The sequence below is a fragment of the Artemia franciscana genome, chromosome 14 (assembly GCF_032884065.1).
Source record: "Artemia franciscana chromosome 14, ASM3288406v1, whole genome shotgun sequence".
NCBI lineage: Eukaryota > Metazoa > Arthropoda > Branchiopoda > Anostraca > Artemiidae > Artemia > Artemia franciscana.
The window spans coordinates 4,987,913-5,012,210 of record NC_088876.1 but is presented as its reverse complement, the minus strand read 5'-3'; the positions used below and the strand labels follow the sequence as shown (position 1 = coordinate 5,012,210).

Here is a 24,298-nt window from a genome sequence, read left to right as displayed (position 1 = left end):
CTTTGAGCTTCCTCTTGTGATATGGTGGCTGGTAGTGTGGCTGGCCATGAAGATACTTGAGTTTTCCTTTTGGATTTTATAAGTCAGCATCATATCACTACGCATACGTCTTTGGACGAGGGTAGGTAGATTAAGCCGCTTGAGACGATCCTGATATGAAGCTAATTTTAGGCTTTTCACGCACTTCGTTGCTCGTCTCTGAGCATTTTCGATGAGCCTAACATCTTGCTAGAAAGAGGGACCAGCCAAGCACACAGCAAAATCAAGATGGGTCTGACAACAGCCATGAAAAATTTTATGAATGTTGTTACCTCTCGACATATCTTTAATACTTTTATAGCATAATTGTATTAATACTGTTAATTGTGTTAATAATAATAGTAATGGTAATAATACTATGCGTAGCAACTCGCATGAATGCAAAATTACGATGAGTGTAGTATAGTGCTGAAATGAACGCAAAAGAACGAATCCCATGAACGATCATCCTGCCACGAATCTTGGGCCGGTGGGAGCGAAGGGATTTGATATTGCTTAATTATTCTTATTGTTGCGCTAAACAATTGCCGAGTGTCACCAAACGCTAGTTGACATTGAGGTTTTTTTATTTCGATGCTAGGGCCAGTTTGACGGAGATCAGATGACAATTGACCCAATTTTTATCCTCCCCCCGCTTTCCTCCGTCAAATTTTGAAAAATACCCTTTTGGGTGTTTTCATTGACAAATAACACTTTTGAGTATTTTCATTGAAAAAAATTGCCCTCTACCGCTATATTTGAAAAATAGATCCCCCCCCCCTATATGTTTGAGAATTGAAGCCCTCGTTGACGTTACCTTTCAAGGATGTAAAAGTCAATTAATTAACATATACCGTCTTTCCAGAGACAAGAGGGGACGTTTATTAATTGCATGTGGTATAATTATATGAGAAAATTATATATATATATATATATATATATATATATATATATATATATATATATATATATATATATATATATATATATATATATATATATATATATATAAAAGTTTAAAAGTAACTATAGAGGTTTAGAAGTAAGCTGAAAACGCTATTTTTTAAGATCTATTTTCTTATAAAAATGCAAACTTTAGTTCTTAATAATTCGTATTTAAATGACTGATTCACCAAAAATAAATGTTCTATGGTTGGATTTTTACACGACGAATGAATAATTTTGCCTCGGGTTTCGATCAGTTTATGTCACAATATATAGGTCCTCTGTCCCCTGTACATATAAATGCTATGCTTTATAATAAGACTCAAAATATAATATAAAAAATAAGTCTAACAAGTTGTTCTGTGTGCTAAGGTCATTTAACTTAAGGTTGACAAAATTATGTGAATGGTTAATAAGGGTGGTAACATATTATTTTCTTAGAAATTTTTAGTTAGGAAGATAATATTTAAAGTTAGTAATATTACTCGGCAAATGTATAATTTTCGAACTCTACGAGAGATACCAATTAATAGCCTATCCCAAAGAATAGCAACACCGTCCTAAAGATGGCATGAATACCATAATTTATTATATACTTTAAAACACTTAAAAGTAAGCTTAAGAAACTGCATATGAATCCTATCAATTTCATTTTGCTAAAAAGAAATATATAATTTCTAATTACCTAAATACCAACAGGGTTTTTTGTAAATATAGTCCTACATTTGTTTAATTAGTAACCCATAATTGAAAATTTAAAGTAGCCTATGTATTTTCAGCCGACGAATAAAAATTTTTAAATACTTTTATAGATGTTGACGAGTGCGCATCGCAAAACACACATAGGTGTCATCATTTATGTGTCAATACTCCTGGCTCCTACACCTGCACATGTCATGATGGTTTTGAACTTTTATCTGATGGTGTGAATTGCCGTCGTAAGTTTTTTCTTTTATGTTTATGAGTTGCCGTTTCCATTTCAGGTCCCGGGTCTTGCAATAATGTGTGCAATCTCGGTAAAACAAATTTTGGACAAAACAGGGTATGGCGTATCTCCTTCCCGGAAATGTGTACCCCCATGCCCACCCTAAATTATCCAAGGATAACTTTTTCTCCGTAATTTTTGAAGAGTTAGTTATTTTACAAAGGGGGAGGTATTTTTCTCTAGGGATTAATAATCCCCCTTTGATTGGTTTCCCTGGCAATTGCTGGGGCTGGAAGATTTTATTCTCTTTCTGAGTTGCTTGTAATAAATGCTATGGAGTTTTACAAATGACAAAATAGAACCGAACAAAATATTTGGAGGGGAGGGATTTTACTGACTAGCTTGTCATTTTTACCGAATTTTTTCTTATCAAAAATTACCATAATATTTGTTTCGAATACGATATGTAAATTACTGCACGAGTTGGTATAACCGCTTAATTTACCGACCGAGATTGAAATTTCAGTATATGTCATGTCACTATTTTCATGGTTTTAATTTAATCAAATAGAAAATTGTAGCGCCATCTGTAAAATCACGGCAGAAGTCGGTAAAAAAAATAATACTGAAGTAAACCGTAAGATCCATCAAGTCACGCAAGATTACGTCGCCCCAATAAATTTAGTAGGTCACGCAACTCATATTATGTAACAAAAACCTACATCTTGAAGAAAACATTCCCTATTACGAAACAACCTAAGAAATAATGGTTTGACGGGGTTTCTGAAAGTTCTGAGGTTCAAGACACACAGTTTTCAGTAAAGCGCCAATGACGCAGTAAGTTTTAGACTTTTACAGGTAGGGAAGTGTATTAATTTCTGTTCTTTTAATTTACAAATTCAATTAAACTTTATTTGTTATAAGATTTATTTATTCAGTTATATTAGTACCCGTTGTATTTTTTTTGCTACGATTGTTTATTTAACTTATGTTCGTTTTGGATTTTATTTATTCTTTAATAGTAACGTCTGGTCATTTTGAGTTTTAATTATTTTGTGTTTTGTATTTCTTCTGATCTTAAGTTTAACGTGAACTATACAGGGGTCATCTCCCAAAATTTTCGGAATAGAGTATCGTTAATAATTTTTTAGGGGGGGTCGGGCCAGGGGTCAGCTCTCTTGATTTCTGAAATAAATTGTCATAATAGGTATTTTGGGGGTAATCAAGCCATGGAGGGAGGGTTATTGGTGAGCTCGCTCCCAGGATCTTTTGAATGAAATATCGGTAATAGGATGGTTTATTTTTTTTTGTGGGGGGGGGGTAGACCCTGGAGGGCGGGCCAGGGGTCAGATTAAGCTTAAAAAACAGCTTTCATCCGTTTTCTGACTAGAACGGATTTTATCCTTCTTTGTTTTGGTGGCAGATGGTCATACTTTTTTTTCTTTCAGTTATGATTGATAGTATACCAGAATTTCAAGAGCTTAGAAGAAGCTACGAGGAAATTGCCGATAAGATCAAAACTATAGAATCTCAGCCAAAAACAGAAAGCCTTGGAGAAAGCACAGCTGCACAAGCAAAGGCTCAGTCAACTCAAATACATATTGATGAAGATATCAAATCAGAATTAGAAAGGATATCATCTCTTTTAGAATCTGTTTCTTCACGTCTCACAAACCTGGTAAACTTTCTATTCTTCTTCTTAAAAAGGGGAAGGTTGAGTTCAGTATTAAATTGGACCAAGTCCATGTAACTAACTTTAGATATAAATTTTGGTTCCTTGATCATGGCATGTTAACCGATTTATTGACTATGAATCGTTGGCTATGAGTTGGTAGGCAGAATAAATGATTATATGAATTATTAGAAGCGTTTGGTAAATAACATGTGATACATTATTATAAAAACCATTATGTAAGATATATCATTGTATACATAGCGCGTGCGATAAACACGTCTATAGCCCTGTTTTAATTGGCGTAATAATGGTTACAGAGATTAGGAACAGATTAAACACCTTAGGAAGCTTATATACATATTTTGAACAGATCGTTTTTTCTATTGATTTTAATAGAGTATTTAAAATTTTGCGTTGGCATCTTAGTTTATAATATGTACCATATTTATATTAATCAGATTGTCACGTTTCAATTCAGTGTTATACATATCAGATGATAACAAGATTTCATCAAACAGAAAAAAATCCAGCTAACCAGCAAATACGGCCAATACATTTTTTAGCTATCTTGAAGTCTTTTAGAGATCTTTTCCTTAGTTAATTCATCCGAAATAAGCTAGATTGGGATAGAGGAGGAGCATGCGCGGCCTTAGGCGGCTTGGTGCTTTAGTGACTAGTTAGTTGTAATAATAGTAGTAGTACTAGTTGAATTATATTACGGTATATTACACTCTAAAATGCCCAAGAGAATGAAACAAAGCTAAAAACTGCCTTAATTCCGTTGGTTTATTTTTGACACGTAAACCACCCCCATTTCATAAGCCAATCATATATATTCCCTGCCGCATGTCAGAAAGGACATTATTGGACAATATCGATTCTTTTAATTTTGTAAAACTATGAAAAACTTAACATCTTCATACTTTATAATTCTAAAGAATAAAGCGTAATCAACATTGTTTTTTTAAGTCAAGCATTTAAACTAAGATCAAGGAAATGAAATAAGAATATGTACTGCTGGGCTTATTGAGAAAGGCTGTGTTGAACGTTACCAAGTAGTATTCATATTTCTAATTTGATTTCGAATGCCAAGACCATTATATATTATGAGATTTGTCACCTTTCAACTACGCAGAACAAAATGGATATTTAAAAATTGTAAATATGTAACGCAAATATGTATATATAAAAAGGTATATGCATCACAAGATGCAAATCAACAATGAAATATACCATTAGAATTGGATATAGCACCAACCATAATATTCGGAAAAAGCATAACATTAGGAGCCTAATGGTACTGTTATGTTTGCAAGTTCCGTCCGAAGAGCCCCCATATGCAATTTTACCCCAACTTTAAATCACAAAACTAAAATTAATATAGCATTCCACTCTCTAGAAGAAAAACAATATACAATTTTGAATGCTAATTTAAACTTTCATAAATACTTATTTATCTAATTCCTTAAGGGGCACTAATAAGCTTTGTCCATATACCACTCCTATATAAACTTTACTCCTGTATGAAGTAATTTTTATTCCTTTTACGTTTTTTTCTTGATTTTTACTTAAATTTCTGTTCACTTTATGTTTCAATTTTCGAATTTATTTTTATGTTAATTTCTGTTATTTTGATTTTTGAATTGAATTTTAGCTGATTTTTAATTTGTTATTAGCTTCGATTTGTCAATTCATAGGAATTTCTATTTATTCTAAGTTTGACATTTTAAATGACTTTATTTCTACCCGTTTTAGTTTTTAGTATTTCTCTTATTATGCTTGTTTTTACACGTTTTTTTTAATTTACTACTCTTCGTGTTTTAGTTCATACAGTTTTTTTTTATGTGATAACTGTAAGACTATTCGTCAAGTTTAATTTTTTAGCTTAAGACCTAAAATGTTGGACTCTAGGTTATTTTTTTCAAAATTGAATGCTAAAATGGGACCAGCGTTTACCTTCCCCGAAGAAAATATCCCCCGAAAAATTCTACTCAGCGGAAAATCTACCTAGGGAAATCTCCCCGGAAAATTCCCCCAGACACAAAATTAAACAGCCAATGAGAAAGTTAAAAATAGGTCCCAAAAAATGTCGATCAGATACCCTAAGGGGTAAATAAGGACCAGATATAAAAAACAGTTTTAGGGCAGGGGCTGGCTGGTCTCCAATCACTTTCGAGTTATAAAAAAGGACCATAACTCTAAATTTCTAATCGAATAAGCATCCTATGAAATTTCTATGATCATGAGGTGGAGGTGGGTGAGGAAGAAGCATTCCTCCACCTATACAGAATAAATTCTGCTCATTTCAGGGTTTAATGTACTCTTTACTTTCAGAATAACAACATAGACCAAAATTATTCCTAGAAATCAAGAGAGAATAAATATAAATTTATGACTCCCAATCCCCCCACCTCTTCCTCAGAACTAATTCTGTATTTATCAGAAGGCTCAATGAGCGGTGTAAATGTTTGTCCGACTTGTAAAAACGTAATAAAAATTAATAAAAACACATTTTCCATGGATTTTTAAATTTTATTGCAATCCATCCGCCCTCCCCGAAAAAAAGAACCCCTTAAACAGAAGTCTTGGATGCGGCCCTGGGGATTATATGTCAATTTCTACTTCTACTTCCCCTCGTCTCTCCCTTAGAACAAATTTTATATATGTCCTAAGGCTAAATGAGAGTTGGGATGTTTTCGCATGAAAATTTGACCTTTGGGGCATCTCCCTGCCACCCTAGCTACAAAATAATCAGAGAACATTATTGTAAAGGTTTAAAGCTCTTATATGTGAATTTTTGGAATTTTTTATTTTTGACGAAGAATGATAATGGATAAAACATAGGGGGGAGGATTTTCCGCAGGGCAGAATTGTCTAAAAGGTATTTTCGGGGGCAGGGTGAACGCCTAGACCCGTGAAAATAAGTTTCAACCATAGTTGTGTACAATAGTATTAAATGAAATTTACTAAAAAATTTGGGATGGACGGGGATGGTTTTTTTACAGTAATTTTAATAGAAATTTCCAAAGTTTATAGTATTTTATCCGGCTGAAAACGTATGTTGGACACTTTTGCTTATGGAAATACTGAGTCCTTGGACAGCCACCTCCGAGGAGCAAAGCTAAAAGCAGAAGTTACTGAGACACCAATGTGGTTGTTTTGCTCCACCAACAAAGTACCCAGCGTAGGGGGTAAGGGCCCTAGTAAAAAAATTGATAAGCAGCAAAGTCCTCACGAAGTACGATTTGATAATCAGAAGGTTGGCCGCTGTACTGGGCTTACAGCTGAATTATTAGCATCTGGATGGATCAGCCATGTCAACTCATAAGATTTTCAGAATATTTTCAAACCCTACCCTTACTTACTTATTTACTTTGTTTTCATGCCGGAATGGCGTTGCGAGCGTTGTAAGCCTTCTCTACTCAGGGTGGTCTGCAGAAAGAGCCTCTGCGTCAGACAGCAAAATTTCAGCTTGGTCCAGGAAATTCCTGAGACTCTCACTTCACTGGAATTTGGGTGTTTCTCTTGGCCGCTTCAGCCACTACTTATTGGTTGAAAGTCGTAAGGAATCTGAGCCGGAGTGTCGGTAGGCAATCGCAAAAGATGTTCTTGTTTGCTCGGCATCCAGGTGTGACAAAGGTGACTTGGAAGTCATACATTCTCAGACGGTCATTGCTGACAAAGTCTGTCCATTGGATTCCCTCGATTGTCCGAAGCCACTTAGATTGAAGATTGTTTAGACGGCGCTGGACAGCTGCAGTGACAGGGCAAGTTTCAGCTCTATATAGCAGGATCGAGTACTCTGACCCTCCAAGAATCTTCATTTTGGTAGCTTGTTTGATCATTGGCTTCTTCCAAACATGGCTCAGTCTACCAAAGACGGCAGAGTCCTTAGCCTCGTGGGGAGGAATTTCACTGTCTATACAGTCATCCGTTGATATAATAGAACCAATCTAAGTGAAGTGGTCAACCACTTCGATTTGGTTTCCAGTGGCCAAGTAATTAGAATTGCTAGCGTCAGACTTTGGTTGCACTACCATGACTTTCGCATTATTCCAGTTAATGGATAGTCCTGTCCTGGCAGCTTCACCCAGAAGCGTGTTTAGAGCCATAAGCAGCTGTGACTTGGAGTTGGTGACTAGTGCTATGTCATCAGCAAAGTCACAATCACTGCCAAACTCTATCCCTGTACTTGAGTCTAAAGCTCAACTTCCGGGTTGTGCAAGTTATAACATGATCAATAATTCAGTTGAATAGCTCAAGAACTACTGAACAACCTTGTCGACTTCAGTTTTAACTGGAAAGAATGTACTACGTATACCATTCACTTGCACACAGCTGTCAGTCTCTTGATGTTTGGCCCTGAGTAGGAGGCCACATTTTGACGGGAGGCCAACATTAGAAAGAATAGTCCGTAGAAATTTCCCAAAGACTGAGTCGAATACTGCCTTGAAATCGACAAAGGCTGCTGGTGGAAAGTAAGCATGTCGGCACAAGACCCTTAAGGTCCAAACAAACGGTGCTGGTCTCTGTTTTGTCGCCTTTCAGCCAGGAAGTCCAGGGGGGCAGTCATCCTGTGCTTTCGCAAACGCTTCCTGCTTACCTTCCCCTGTTTTCTCCAGGTACCCATTTTTACAGCTGGGCCAACTCTGGTTGAACTTACAGAGTCAAGCTACTGACCCCGTCCCAAACCAAGCATTTAGCCACTCCAGGATTCGAACCTGAAGCCTTCGGATGAAAGTTTCCCAACCCAGCATGCCAACCCCTTGGTCAGGACGACCTTTTCAAATGCTGCAACCGACATTATTTCGCGTCACTACCAAAGGAGATATATTATAAAGAGCTATACTACTACTTTTAACAAACTTCAACATGAACACCCCGAGGCTATCACGAGTGCGTACTCTCCTTTCCGCCCCGGTCTATTCAAAGCTTCGCTTTTTACTCTTTTCATGAAGTTTTAATTTCTTTTGAATCCCTTCTAATAGTCTCTTCCCACTCCATTCAAGAGCGACTGGATTTCGGTTTGGCGCCAGATGAACCTTATCCCCAGTTTGCTGACCCGGGCCCAAGAATCGTCGGCAATTTGTCAATCTTCGTCCGTTAAACGTGGTGTAGCCATCTTTACCTGTTTTTCCATTGTAGAACGAGGAGGTGGCATCGAGCTCCATTTTCCGTGAAGGGTTACGGTCAGTCAGCTAAAAATATCCTTGGACATTTTTTTGGGAATATGGATTTGTGACTTCTAAATTGTGTGAAAGGTAGAAATTTATAAGAGCATCAAATGATATAAGGATTTGAAACTAATGGGTGTAATTTCTCAGTCTCTTAGAATCTTGATCCATTGAGTTGCATTCTAGTAGAACATGATGAGCTTTTTTTTAAGTCTGATGGCAATTTCTGCATAGAGGGGCATGGTGGATACCCCATTTAAAAAGATAATCAATAAGCAAAATAGCTCCATCTTTTAGGTTATAATAGAGCATACTAAAATCCTTAGACTTGAAAGGAGGATACACAACACCTGTTGCCAAAGCAATACTAAAACCTAAACGCAGGATTTGTTTCACAAATCCTGCTTCGTCTCCCGACGTGCCCATGTTTCAGAGCCACAACTGGCCATTGTCATTCTCATGGCTTCCAATCCTCTAATACTGGTTCGCAGACTTATCTTCCAATCCTTCCAAGCTTTTTTTTTAACTGCGAGAAAAAACAAACTGGGCCTCGGCTATTCTACTTTTTACATCTTCACTGAATCCATTATCTTTACTAATAACGGTACCTTAGTAAGTGAAGCAATATAAAAAAATTCAGGCTACTTTCAACTATTGGGTAAAGCCTAAATTAAAAAAAAACCTGTCAAATATCATAGAACCACATTCAATGAGCCTATATAATATTAGTATTAAGTTTAAGCCAGTTTATTTTGCTGCCATTTGCATTTTGTGTAAGGTTAATTTGGTATCATTGATAAAAAGGTTTCTGAACTTTTCTTAACCGTCGATAGCAGTAAGCTTGCGCCCATGTCATAGCAACAAAAGCTTTTTTTGAAATCTTGAGAAGAAATTTCTGAAACTTCAATTAAGACTAGCGAAAATTGAATATCTGTAAAACATGTGATTATAGATAATTTCTTTCGGCATGATAACATGGAACATATTTACGTAGCAATTTCACACTATTTTCTTTAAATTACGTCAATTTTCAGAGCTTATCTTACGCTATTTTGTTATGAGAAATTTTAAAATGTTAGATGTAGAATGTAGGCGGTTTGAGAATATATGATACGTTTAACTATTTTTATTGTTCAGGAGAGAGAAATTGAAAGAGGTGAATCTCCTTCTGAAGACCGCTTGATGTCACTAAGTGAGCAAGTTGCTATACTTGAAGAGAGACTTGCCGACTGTGAGTTATTTTGTTTTTTAAATTTAATGATTTATTATAAGTTCTATTATACGGTTATTAGCTCATATGTAGAGGGAGGATTTTAGATGAGATTGTTATTAATCTGTTGTCCCATGTAAAGTTAAAATGCTGCAAATACCAAGATTCAGTTGAAAGATTTGCTCAGGTGGAAATCAACATAGCCGGTTTCTTTAAGAAAGAATAAAAACCTTAAAAACACACTTGGATTTTTTTGTAGAAGTCATTTTAGAATATACTTAAGTCCTCACATTCCAGGAGGCACATAAGGTAGTATCAATTATTCATCGCTGCGACCTGGTGTGCTGATGCCTTTGTCGTGGCAGCCAATAACTTGGTCGATGCATAGTATTTAGTCGAGGGTTTCTTTTTCGTTAAACTTGGTATTATACCTGCATTGTACTCTCTGCGCCGCATCTGAAAGCTAGTAAACTTGAAGTTAATCAAGCTGCCATCTGTGCTTTTAGGATTCTGTATTCCATGTTACGCATTTGAATAAACCTACCTCAAGAAAAGGATATGCCTCTTATTTTCTACACTCCACTTACTCCACTGAAGTAAATGCGGTCGTCAATAAGTAGCCAACTTCCTCCTTTTTTGGAACTGTGGACCTCATACGAAGGATCTATGCTAATCGTTACTGACAAGGTTGAATCTGCCGTATCTTAGACCTGGTTAGCTTAAAGTGAATCAAGATTTCACCGGTACTCTTAGTAAAGTGGCCTCCAGAAAAGGGACTACCAATTATTCCCCACGCTCAACTTAATCTAGACAAGTGAAGGAGTCCATCAAGAGGGAGCCATCTTCCTCCTTTTATATAACTGTGAGCTTGACGTAAAGGATCCATGCTCATTGTCGCTGACTCGATCCTTGTCTAGGCTGTCCTTAGCTATACCAAGGATATTTCAAATGTAAATTGATCCCTCAACAGCAGACAACAGAAACTTTTATTGGAAAGTTGGAATACAACTAAATTTCTAAAAATTATATTTTATTCTTTTTAATTGATCCTTGTGCTCCTACTTGTGTGAACTTTGGTTCTAGTTCCTATAAATTCTATAAGTTCCTATAAGTTCCTATATAAGTTCCTATATTCTTTTTAATTGATCCTTGTGCTCCTACTTGTGTGAACTTTGGTTCTAGTTCCTATAAATTCTATAAGTTCCTATTTAAGTTCCTTATATAAGTTCCTATAAGTTCCTATATTCTTTTTAATTGATCCTTGTGCTCCTACTTCTGTGAACTTTGGTTCTAGTTCCTACAGAACAAACATGGCTTAATCGGCTACAGAACCAACATCGCTTAATCCTACATGGCTTAATCGCCATGTTATTCTATGTACACCCATAGTTTTTTAATCCATCATCCTCGTAAGCTTCTTCTATAACGAATAAGACGCCAAATTTCAGTACCTTGTGCCTCCATTGCGTCTGACAACTCCGACTCAACCGGTAACTACTGGCTACGCTGTTCTTCTGCCTCATACGCTGTGTGTCACACATTTCTGAAAAATCCTCCTCCTTAAGAACTCCTCCCTAAAACTGACCAGAAGAACATCCAGTCAATGACTTTCATTTGCGAAGTATTTGCTTCATCTACCTGTATAGTACAGAAGTTTCAAAGCTAATGCAGATTTTTAAGCATACAAATTGCTAAACATAGTCGAAAATTTTGTCAACGTATTCTTTGTAATTTGTATCCCTTCTTTGTTCTTTTCCTAGTTTTGTTGTACACCATCTTTTTTGTTTTTTTCCTTCTCACATTTGTGGTGTTTTGCTGGGGTTCTTAACAAATAAATGAATGTCTATGTTGTTCTAATATAGATTTCATTTTTGACAATTAAAGCATAGAGGGCCGCAACATATCTCTGTAAAAATGCTTACCCTAGTTTTACAATACTCTTTTCGTGGAGAATGGCGAGTTTTGCCTGTTCTATCGGATATCGTCCAATTTTGTAGCAATTCTATGCAAATATTAACTGAATGCTAAAAAAAATTGGTCAATTCTATGCAAATATCAACTGAATGCTAAATAAACTGGTCCGTTAAAAAAATAATGCATTTTTTTTATCTTGGCTCTCCACGCATAAATAATTAAAACACAATTTGCATATTAATTTTTTTGGGCTAAATGGCTTTTTCATAGTTTTAATCGGAAGATTTTGAAAAAAACGAGTGAGAGATGAGGCCTAGTTGCCCTCCAATTTTTTGATTGCTTAAAAAAGCAACTATAACTTTTAATTTTTTACGAACATTTTCATAAGTAAAAATATACGTAACTTACGAATTAACTTACGAAGCGAACTTCATATGCCCTCATTACGTAGCGAACCCTCATATGCGTAATAATTTCTGTTCTTTTTAAGTTTTAATGCTGCTCCTCACTTTCAGTAGAAAAAACTTTTCATATTTATTTTTTAATTGTTTTTTTTAAATAATGCTAGGAAATCCTGCGCCTCCTCCATTGAAAGTCTCTTCCCCAATAAAACGTTCCTCCATTGAAAGATCCTCCCACGTAACTGCCCCTTCAACTCTCCCCCCAAACCAAAAAATACCCCTGAAAACATCTGTACACTTCCCAGTAACTACTACTCTATGTAAACACAGGTCAAAGTTTGTAACTTGCAGCCCCTCCCACGGCGACTGCAAGTCGGCCCCAAAGACATAGTTATTAGGTTATTCGACTATGGTGAAAAAAATGGCTATCTCAGAATTTTGATCTGGTGACTTTGGGGAAAAAATGAGCGTGGGAGGGGGCCTAGGTGCCCTCCAATTTTTTTGGTCACTTAAAAAGGGTACTAAAAATTTTAATTTCCGTTAGAATGAGCCTTTTGCGACATTCTAGGACCACTGAGTCGATACGATCACCCCTGGGAAAAAAACAAACAAATAAACACGCATCCGTTATTTGTCTTCTGGCAAAAAATGCTAAATTCCACATTTTTGTAGATAGGGGCTTGAAACTTCTAAGGTTCTCTGATACGCTGAATCTGATGGTGTGGTTTTCGTTAAGATGGTATGACTTTTAGGAGGTATTTCCCCCTATTTTCTAAAATGAGGCAAATCTTCTCAGGCTCGTAACTTTTGACGGGAAGGACTAATCTTGATGAAACTTGTATATTTAAAATAAGCATTAAAATACGATTCTTCTGATGTAACTATTGGCATAAGAATTCCATTTTTTAGAGTTTTGGTTACTATTGAGCCGGGTCGCTCCTTACTACAGTTCGTTACCACGAACTGTTTGATACATACTACCTACTGTTCTTCTAATATGTTTTTCTGATACTTAGTCCTAATGAAATATACCGAAGTAAGATAAAAATATAATACTTTAGAAAAAAATTGGGCTATATATTTGCACATTAGGGGGCGTGGGGGTTACGTATAGGTACGTACAATTATTCTGCACATTATGTAGAAAGAACCGTTTTCTTACTCCACACTGTCCAAATACTCTACCCCCTCCCTAATGTGCAAACATATATAGCCCAAATTATACATTTTCGATCTCTTCTGTCACTTGTCTTTGTCTTGTCTCTTGCTAAGCTGAAGAAACTAACGAAAAACAAAATCGGTTTCTATAATGCATCAATGAATGAACAACTTGAGCGGTAGGGCGTTTATCATACAAGTACCAAAATATTTATTAACATCGATTTAATAATAAGATAAATAGTTAAATGTAAAAATAGATATTAACACTCCTTTTTTTCAGGCTCCTGTATAAACAACAAGAGATGATAAATGTCTTGCTTGAACTGCTTTAACTTATATGAGCTGCCAAAGGCAAAATTTTCAAAAGAGGTACCATGGGTTGAATAGCTGAAAGGTGATTATTCTCGATGATGAATTAAAAAGACATTGTGTTCGATACACTGGCTTGTGTTAATTAGTGTTTAATTTTTTTTTCTTTTCTTAGTTTAACTGGAGTGTATGGATTTACGTAGATGGTCATAAATTTTGAAAGTATGTTTTTTTTTTACCATTAAATAAATAGGTTTAACATGAATTTTTATAATTATATGATCGTTTGAAGGAACTTTTTTCTGAAAAAAGCTGTCTTTTACTAAACAGTTTATCTTGGGTCATACTCGCCAGCGAGAATATCCTGAAAACTCAACGATAAATAACGACAAAAGAATTATTTAATCTATGAACTGCGTTTGCCAGAAATCGAAACTGAAATTTTATCATGATTCTCTTCTATTCATTGAAATAACACATTTTTCACACCGATTCTGACAATAAGGCTTGTCTTTTTTCTTTTAAATTGTGGTTCGATTTCATATGAATTCTGCTTTTGACGCTCCGAACAATTTATATGTACTCTTGTAACAACAAATAGACAGTACATAATACAACAGCACGTTCTTATAGCACATTGTTGCGCAAGCTATAAAAAATATATGTTGTATGTTACGCATCACTCAAAACACGAAAAAAGGAGATAAAGTGGCAATTACAATGTGTCCGTAATTTTCTATGCTAAGAGATTTTAGTTCCGTTTCGTTAAGTTTAACCAGTTTAACCCCTTCCGTTAAGCTTCTGTTTTCTTTAAGTCAAACTTAAACCAGTCCTTTCACACTAAGCTGACGTAAAAATCCAAAAAACCAAAAGTTCATTGTTTAAAATCGTTACAATCATCATCAGTAGTCTGTCCAAAAATGTGGAATAGAGATTCAAACTGACGAGGAACATAACGTGTAATGGAAAGACAGGTTGAAAAGCTTTCTAAGAAATAAAGTTACTAAGTACATCCAACTTTTGGAGAAAAAAGTACAAATGCTTTTTTAAAGCCAATAAAATCTTGAGTTTACTTGGTTCACTAGGAACGCATATATGAAAATAGAGCCGCATCCAGGTTTTTTTTTTTTGGGGGGGGGGGGGGTAATGCATCCAAAATTTGTTTATATGCATTTTTGTACCTTCTTACGAGTTGGAAAAATGTTTCAGGGGGGGGGGATTCAAATCCTTCAATCCCAAACCCCCCTAGATACGGTCTTTAATGAAAATCTTGGTAATTTCTGGAGATAAGCCTATCAAAGAACACTAATTTCAGGAAATCAGTTCATTTAAATAGCAGTTTTGGGAGAGCAGGTTCTAGCCAGGGTGATATTTGGCTACTTGGCAATATACTGAGTTTAGCTACTTGACAACTTCATAACAAAAACTTGCGTAACGCGTAATTTTATGGCAGCTCAAGTCTACTTGGCACTGTCTACGCTACGGATGAAATTTGCCCCATAAGATTAAAAATGTAATGTCTCGACTTATGCTAGTGAGAAAAGTTGTACCATGTATCCTGAAAAAAAAAACACTTTGTAGTAAGTTTCTTGGTAAGTAGTAGGTAGTGGTAGGTAAGTAAGTACATAAAACGAACTGGCTTTTTATGCTAATTCCAAATATGTAAAATTCTTTAAGTTTTATATTACCCGTCGATAGCTATAAGCGTAAGAAAATTTAATTCATTTTCGGAAAAGGAGAAAATGCCCCAAAAAGTAGTGAACCTAAATGGAAGTCCCATCACCAAATTGAGCGTATCAGATAACCCTATTGTAGTGGTTTCAAACTCCTACATACGAAAATGCAGAATTTTGTAGTTTTTTTTTTGCCAGAACAAAAATCACAGATGCGTGTTTATTTGGCTTGTTTTTTTTCCAGGGGTGATTATATCAAATCAGTGAACCTAGAAGGTCGGGACAAGGCTTGTTCAAATCAAAATCAAAATTTCTAGTTCCCTTCTTAAGTGACGTAAAAGATTAGAGGATAACTAGCTTCCCTCCCATGCCTCATTTTCTCCAAAGACATCCGATAAAGTTTTCAGATAGTCATTTGTCTCAGCATAGTTGAAAGGTCAAATAATTATGCCTATGGTGATGACCTGATCCTCCACAGACCCTTAGGAAAGGATTGTAAGTTATGCTATTTACCCATTTTATACATAAAGCGTTTTTTATTGGACAGTGTATGAAAATTTTGGGGGGAGGATGGAGGGGGGGTTGCAGGCGAGCTGTCAATAGGACGTATTTTTCTTGGGTAATATAATTTCCGCGAGGAGTTTCTAGAACAATTTTAATATAAGGGGGGATTTCCTGGCTAGGTGGTACCATTCAAGGCGGTATTTAGGATTGTCTTTCGTTTTTTTTTTCCGAGAGAGGATTGCAAAAAAAAAACTAAGAAAAAAAACACCACAAATTAGTTTATATGCATTTTTTTAACGTTTTTGCGAGCTGGAAAATAATTTCAGGGGGCGGGGTCAACCCCATATCCGCCCTTGGATACGGGCTTGATACAATCAAGGCTACTATGATGGTTCTAAATTATCCCGATCTTCGTTAAAATAAGCATTAATAAAAAAATATTTCAAATCGTCGGGTGCATGCCCCTTTCTATCAGATATATTTCCCTTTTATCTTGTACATAGATTTAGCTATAATATAATTTTATTTACACGTTAAAGTCTTGTAGAGGGTAGCCTGTTCTCAATGTAACAATTTTGCAAGAGGGAATCAATTGATCTGTGCTGCAGTTCTATTTTAGTCTTTTCATGGGCTAGCTAAATTCTGCCGTTGAAATATAAATTATGGATAAAGCAAATTCAATTTTGGGGCTACCATTGACTTTACTGACCCACGGAGCCACGGAAATTAATTATAATTAATTATAATTAAGGTAAATTCCTTTTTAAATTTGAGTTTCTTGATATTGGAGCTGACAATGGTAACAAAAGTGAGTTATTTTCTACGAGTGCTATCGATTATTTTCTCTTAACCGTGGTAGGGGTAACAAAGAATATTAGGAGTTTACAGTCATTGTAATATCCACTGGAGGACCCACTCTTCTCCACAAAGATATTTTGATTGATATTATTGGTGGAACAGGCAGTGGCACATTGGGCCAAATATAGTGGCACATAAGCCCCACATGTAGTGTACTTGCCGTACCTATACTTGTTATCGCTGTGGTTAGCCCACACTAATAACACCATTGCGGGAAGAACTCGTAGAATCCGTGGCGCTTTATAGTTGACCTTGTCACTATAGGCCACATTCTTACACTAGTTACCAGCATGGACACCAGAGAACTTACAGTACTGACTTCAGGACTCACCCGGGTAGCCCATTAGATTACGAGTATTGGTGGCAGTATAGTCCACAAGAGACCGTGGCCCATCTCGACCGCAATACCATTCCCTAGTACCATCAGTATTGTCACTGGTGGCGTCAAAATAATTACCCCCTGGATATGGCCTTGTTATCTTCATTGCCACCAGGATAGCACTAAATTGTCCCCATCTTCGTTTAAAACGAACATTACTAAGAATTACTTGAAATAACTTCATCGTAAAGATGAAATTCCATAAAGAATAAACTTTATGATAGCAAAAAACGACACTCCTTTCACAGTCTGACAATTTTTCCAGTTAATCCTAAATATTCTCAATACCGAAATAACTCCTTGAATTAGTTTGCATAGAAAAAAAACTGACAAGCACTGAAAAGGGAAACATTCCTCCACACAGGTGACCAATTTTTAATATGAATAATATCAACAGATTCAGGCTATATGAGAAGCATCATGCCTAGTTTTAACCCCTACTATATCTTATTGATTTGTCAGCGTTCTGAAAATATTTCTAGCCTATCTCTCAAGTCAGTAGCTTATATACGAAAATGGGAAGGTAAAGTTGAGTGATGTTTTTCATTATTCCCACAATCTACTGCATTTTTAACATTAGACTTAATATTAGCAATAGCTTTAATATTTATAACCTCCTTTTTAATTCTTTTGGTGAATAGATCCCCCTCCCTCCATTAAGGAAAAATCCCTCCTAATTTGATTATATATAGCCCAAATTATATATTTCACATGCATTTTGCCACGCATCACTTGTCTCAGCTCCCGTACCTGTAAATTGAATCAATGGTGACAATATCAAGAAACAGAAAAACAAACTTAATTGAACTTTCAGGCTTTTCATCGATACCAATAAACCGAAATGAATTGTGAATTGTAAATTGTCAGCGTTCAACATTTTTTTTATCCTACTTCTCCTCCTCTTAGTGGTACTAACATGAGTATTGCATTGCACCCATAATCAGTACGACTCGTAAAAAATAAATTAAAAACCTAAGAGCAATAGATGGCATCCAAACATTTAGAACGGGTTAGGATAAAAACCTAAAAGAAAGGCATAACACAATTCTCCAGTAAAAACAACACTTTTAATACACAATTCATATGCATATGTGTTCGGACGGTGTAAAACAAAAACAATTAATGGACGGTTTGATAGATTAATTCAACTACATAATTTAAAACACATATATAGGTTTACGCTTTAAAACGTATTTCATACAATTTTTAAATTTTTACCTTAAATAAAACTCCTTTCAAGATTTTGATGTTAATAAAAAATAAAATAGGGTTTGGGTTTACACGAAAAAATGGAACATGCATTTCATTAGAACATTTGTTACATCTAAGGCATGTTTTTAAAGCCATGAGATTAAGGCCACAATTAAGGCCACAAAATTTAAACTCTATTGCTCTTGGCCTTCTATTCTCTCATGCGGGCAGCCCTGAATTCTCCAGCTGTTTTTCTGACTTAATTTTCCCTAGCTATTGAAGAAAGTGTAAATAAATGACTTTATTATTTAAATCATATTATTTTGAGTCGACTACATAAAAGTGCATAATGATTTTTTCATGTATTAGTATTATAAATCAAAGGGTAGTGTACGGGTAATCCCAAGGGTAGTAGATGAAGAGACATAAACTTCAGATGAATGTTTTGGGTGTTCAAGATCCGTAAGATTAATGCAATGTTCGGCTGAACATGGGCAAATTATAGATAATGGTGGCCTCCTTCATATAGTTCTTCTGAGAGTGTTGGGTTTTCCGCATATCACGAGGCCATTTAATACTTGATGGGCACTAGCGTATTGACGTTCCCTGAGTCAAGAATTGAAGCTCTTGATAAGTCTTGGACCATTAATGGAAGGGAATGAGGATAAGAATTGGACGATAAGAGTGGGTAGAGAAAATAGAGGCCTTTTTTCCTAAATCCAGGAGTAAAGAAGCATTAGGAAACACACCCCCGTAAAATAAGTATCCCTGTGAAGTTACCCCTTACTTTGAAAAACCTCGCCTGAGTGTCTGCTATTGTACACTTAAGCCGGCCTCTAACTATGGAAGTCTATCTGCTGACTGCTCGCAATTAAGATTGTGCACAGAGGGAGACTTCTAAGGGCAGATAAGCAGAGTGGAGGCGAATAGCGAACGCACCTGTGGGGGCAGCTTTTCTGGTTACAAAACCCCTCTCCTGTCTCTGAATGATAGAATCCAGAGACAGAGACAGGTCACTTTTTTAACATTTTGGGTAACGTTTAAACAAAACCCTTTTACTAGCTAGCCTCCAAATGTTAAATTCACATGACATGAGTTACGTTTATCGTTGGTCGCATCTCCTATACAAGCTTTTACAGTATATTCAATATAGCTGTGCCTAATGTAATGAGGCAAGCCAAGATTTTGCCCCCCCCTCCACAAAAAAACCCAAAAGGTCCCACAACAGTCTTAGTGGTGACTACAGTATTATAAAGTCTATGGGTTTAACTTATTTTTCGGATCTTGAGGCAATGGACTTTCATGGCTTGAATTAGGGCTGCTCAGAATGTAAATATTGAACATATGAGAATCTTGGTCTATACTCGATTTATGTATGTTCCACTTTTTGAGAAAATATTGGCAATATATATAAGGTCCTATTTAAAAATGAAAAAAAGGAATTGCTGAAAGCAGATAAAATTACTGGTATAGGAATGGATTTTTTTCAGTAAATCAACTACAATATATATACACTACAATTTATGACACGATAATGAAAATTTGATAATCATTCATTCAAAATAGAGATCGAAACTAAACAAACATATGTACAAATAAAAACCATCACAGTTTGTTTGCTCAAAATATAAAAAAAAAACATTTCAATTGTCATATTTGATTGTCAATATATGCGCATATTACAGAAGTTCTACAGGCTAACATTCTTCATTCAATTTCTATTTTAGGATTCAAGCGCAAAGAGAAAAGAGCTTTTTTGAAAACAAAAAATGCGTGACTCAAAAACTTTTGGTACTTTTATTCGCTTTAAAGTTTCACACAGCAGAGCCAATCAGGTGGAATTCCCATTTTATACTAGATTAAAACTTTCTATATTCAACAAAAAAAAAATTCTGCATTCTCCTGCTTATACTTCCTTTTGAGAATAGCTGTGACAACATTTTTGTAGACGTGATGGAAAATATTTGCTATTTTATTCAGAATGGGTAAATTAACGCGGTTTGACGTTAAGCTCTGGCTTTGATGCGTACTCAGTTATGCATTGCTCCTTTAGACCAATTGAGACTGCTATTAAAATAATAAAATGAACTCTAATTGGTCAAAACTGATCATTTTCGACCTTCCAGTACCAGTTATACAATAGAAAACAAACTCTGATTGGTCAAAAGCGGTGATACTTAGACACCAACGGGAAAATTAGTGAATATATTTTTGACATTTTGGTTTATATAAATAGTTTAGGTAATAATTGACAAATACCTAATTTTAATGGTTTTGAATAAAATTCCATGAACATTCTCTGCCCTCCATAAATTAAAACAAACAAAATTATTAAACCCCCCCACCCATACAGCTTTTGTAGGTGCCAACAGTTCAAATGCAAATTAAATAATTTTAGGGAATGATTTACAAATCTTTACTATCCATAGTTTCAATTCCCGTCATTCTTGTCCAATCATAAATTTAAAAGAAAACTTACAACCCCTCCCCCACCCCACATACACCCAATTCCTGTAGGTAGCCAAGGTTCAGATTTCTTCAACTTTCAATTCAATAATTTTAGGAAATAATTTACAAGCCCCTAGCATTGATAATCTTGACTATAATCAAGTCAGTATTCTTGCCCATCCATGAATTAAAGACTATACTTCCCTCTCCCCTCCCCCCTTAAAACGATTTCTGAAGGTACTCACAGTTCAGCTTTCTTTAGCTTTAAATTATATTAGTTTATCAGATAATTTGGAAGCCCTTGGTATCGGTAATTTTGAATATAATCCCCTCAAATCCCCCCCCCCGTGAATTAAAAAAAAAACATCTATCACACAATTTCTGGAGGTAAACACGGACCGGCTTTGTTCAGCTTTAAGTTAAAATGTTTTAGCAAATAATTTACAATCCTCTAGTATCAATAATTTTAGCTATAATTATTAGATATTATTTTTACTTGACGTTTCTTATCTGCATTTCAATATGTGGGATTCAGAATTGGTTCGAAACTCCCAGCATACAAGAATACTTATCACAATTACTCGATGTGTACATCTCCTTCAGGAAAATACAGATTGAACAGAATAAAATAACAAACAATAACATAAGAAAGGCTAACATGGCATCAAAGCACTTGGGAGGTTTCTCTTAGTATAAGGTACATCTTAAGTGATGCGAAGAAGACTTGACAAAAATACATCAAATTTAGAAAATTTCAATAAATCTTAACAATGAGCACTATAGGTGTGCTCCAAAAGTAAAATTTTATTAATAATTATGAAAAATGTATTATCAACTTCCGTCTGAAATAACAGAAACAGCAAATGTAGCCCCCTAAAAACTGATTATAATACTTAAAAGTGACTAACATTATAGTTCATTATACATTTTTAGTGATAAAAATTGCTCATAATTTTCTGTTATTCACAGTCTTAGAGGGAAAATAAAAATTAGTTATTATCAATTTCTGGGGCACTCCCTGCGTCACATGTCATTCGGAATAATATGATCGCTTTCCATTTATCTTTAATACCCAAAAGAGGTGCTGCCATCTAAAAAGTACACACCGCATCAATTTCTTCATATTCAATTTTGTATGGTATATCCAGGTACGGTAGGCAGATTTCTTACAATGACAGAAGGGGTGAAGAAGGTGTGGTTTGACGCAACGGCATAAAATCATCAATTTGCATGAAAAGTACATATTTTTCGAAAAACCATATTTCACCAGAAAACTATGGGAAATGTCTTAAAATATACATATTTTTCGAAAAACGTTTCACCATATTTCACCAGGAAACTATGAGAAATATCCTAAAATATACACATTTTTCGAAAAACATTTCAACATATTTTACCAGAAAACTATGAGAAATATCCTACAATATACATATTTTTCGAAAAACGTTTCAATATACTTCACTAGAAAACTATGAGAAATATCCTAAATATACATATTTTTCGAAAGATACTAATTGTTCAAGTTTAGACAACGATATGTTTAATCCAGCATTGGACGGCGGGTGGCTTCTCCAGAAAGGATTGCTTGATTCACTAATCTTCCAATTGGATATTTATACACTATAATATCACTTATTTGTCACTATAATGTCATTTTTTCACTCGATTCGTTCAATTTGTTTTCTTATATTTTGCTTAGTTCTTGAGATAACCATAAGTTTCTTATTTTTTTTTCCAAACACGTTATAAAAACATTTCTACCTTTTGTAAATAGTTTAATCATCGAACTGAAAATATCGCTGCATAAAAATCGCTAGTATCTTTCATGCCTGATAAAACAACGACTGCTTTCTAATAGCAGTCAAGATTTAGAATGCGTATTTTTATTTTTTTTTTGTGCTCTCTCACTCAAAAAAAAAAATTCTACATAATACTATTTGGTTTGCCGATCTGTACATAAGAAATATACAACAATTGGAAAAAAATAACTATTGGTCCCTTTTCTAATATTACTTAAAAGTTTAAATTAGCCTCTCTTCGGGCGGCAGCTTCATCACATTTCCCATTTCTAGTCGTGGAGAAAACATTTCCTGGCGGCTTGGTGAATAGGTGCCCCGTGTGGCGCGCTTTTTTCTCGCCATCATGACAAAGGTTGTAACTGATGCTATTATAATCAATAAGAGAATGATGGCGATTGGCAATACAATGGCAAGAACATCTACACCGTTATGGGCAAAGGCCACAACCTGTTAAAAAAGGATAAAAATAAGTAAAAAATAAAATTAATACATAAAGCTAATTGATATAAAACGGATAAAAGGTACTTGATATTATTAGTACCAACGACAGTGAAAAAATCTAGTTTTTGGAATATAATTAATTAAACTCTTATTGATAAAAACCTGATTGGTTAATTTCTGACTGGACGAAATCTGATTGGTTTAATCCTGATTGGACAAATCTGATTGGTTAAATCAAAACTTACTTAACTATATGAATTTTAAAATTAGCAAAACATTCAACTTTCGAAATAAAACCACATTTATCTGCAATTATGAAGTTTAAAATCGTAGAAATCGTAGTTGTCTTAAGGAATCAACATCTTATTAGTGTTTGAATTTTTAGAAACCACAAGCGGTGTCAAATTTAAATAATTATTTTTTATACTTTGTTCAACGCGGCAACAGAGACGACAATGTAGTACTGTCCTAAAAACTTCATTTTCTCAAAACATCGAAAGAAAAAACTTAGAAAATAGTCTTTTGCCGGTATGAATAGGCTAAATACGGATCCAGGGGACAGAAAATGCTATAATTTGATGATGTTGGTAGGCCTACTTCAAAATGAAGAGAATATACAATTACTAGCAATTAAAGAGTTTAAGAATTGGATCAAAGTGGATAAATATAACTTCAGAGATTCAAACTGGTAACTGCTTTATCCAAAAGTTATTATGACCAATGTAACATCGATCTATTTATTTATTTTATTTTTTATTATTGTTATTCTTTATTCTTCTCTTATTTTTATTTATAAATTTTATCATATTTATTTTATTTTATTATTTTTATAATATTTTTTATAAATTAATTTTTTATCTTATTTTATTTTTTACTTATCTTTATTTATTTTATTTTTTATCATTTTATTATTTTTTATTCTTTATTCTTCTCTTATTTTTGCTGTTTTTTGTCTGATTCATTTTTATTTTATTTATTATTTCTCTTATTCAGTGTTATTTCTTCTGTTATTCTATTTTATCTCTCTTAAGGTAATTCAAATATCTCTAAAACATAATACTATCCTTTTTTAAGTTAGTTTACAATCTTTAGTCAAATTTATCCATTTCAGTTTTCCCAAACACGAAAAAAAAATGCATTTAAGGCCAATATTTTTCAGTTGTCCCATGAATACCCCTTCGAACTAATATCAGAACCCCCTCTCTCCGTGTGCAAAGGTATATATTTATGTGTAAGTGCACGTAGAAATGTGGGGGGGGGGTATCTTTTATAT

General features: G+C 34.8%; 2 protein-coding genes across 3 annotated transcripts in view; one reads left to right on the top strand and one right to left on the bottom strand.

The window, feature by feature from the left end:
* Positions 1 to 13,997, top strand: part of LOC136035212 (epidermal growth factor-like protein 8) — a 65,108-nt gene extending 51,111 nt beyond the window's left edge. The window contains exons 6-9 of the mRNA XM_065716824.1: positions 1,776 to 1,901; positions 3,337 to 3,566; positions 9,875 to 9,968; positions 13,704 to 13,997. Of these exons, the coding sequence (XP_065572896.1) occupies positions 1,776 to 1,901; positions 3,337 to 3,566; positions 9,875 to 9,968; positions 13,704 to 13,729 (476 nt within the window). The 3' untranslated portion in view covers positions 13,730 to 13,997. The remainder of the gene's footprint in view (positions 1 to 1,775; positions 1,902 to 3,336; positions 3,567 to 9,874; positions 9,969 to 13,703) is intronic.
* A 4,194-nt stretch (positions 13,998 to 18,191) lies between these two features.
* LOC136035213 (protein crumbs-like) overlaps positions 18,192 to 24,298 on the bottom strand; it is a 225,149-nt gene continuing 219,042 nt past the window's right edge. For both annotated transcript variants that reach the window (XM_065716825.1, XM_065716826.1), the window contains exon 34: positions 18,192 to 23,031. In XM_065716825.1, coding sequence (XP_065572897.1) covers positions 22,807 to 23,031 — 225 coding nt within the window. In that variant the 3' untranslated portion in view covers positions 18,192 to 22,806. The remainder of the gene's footprint in view (positions 23,032 to 24,298) is intronic.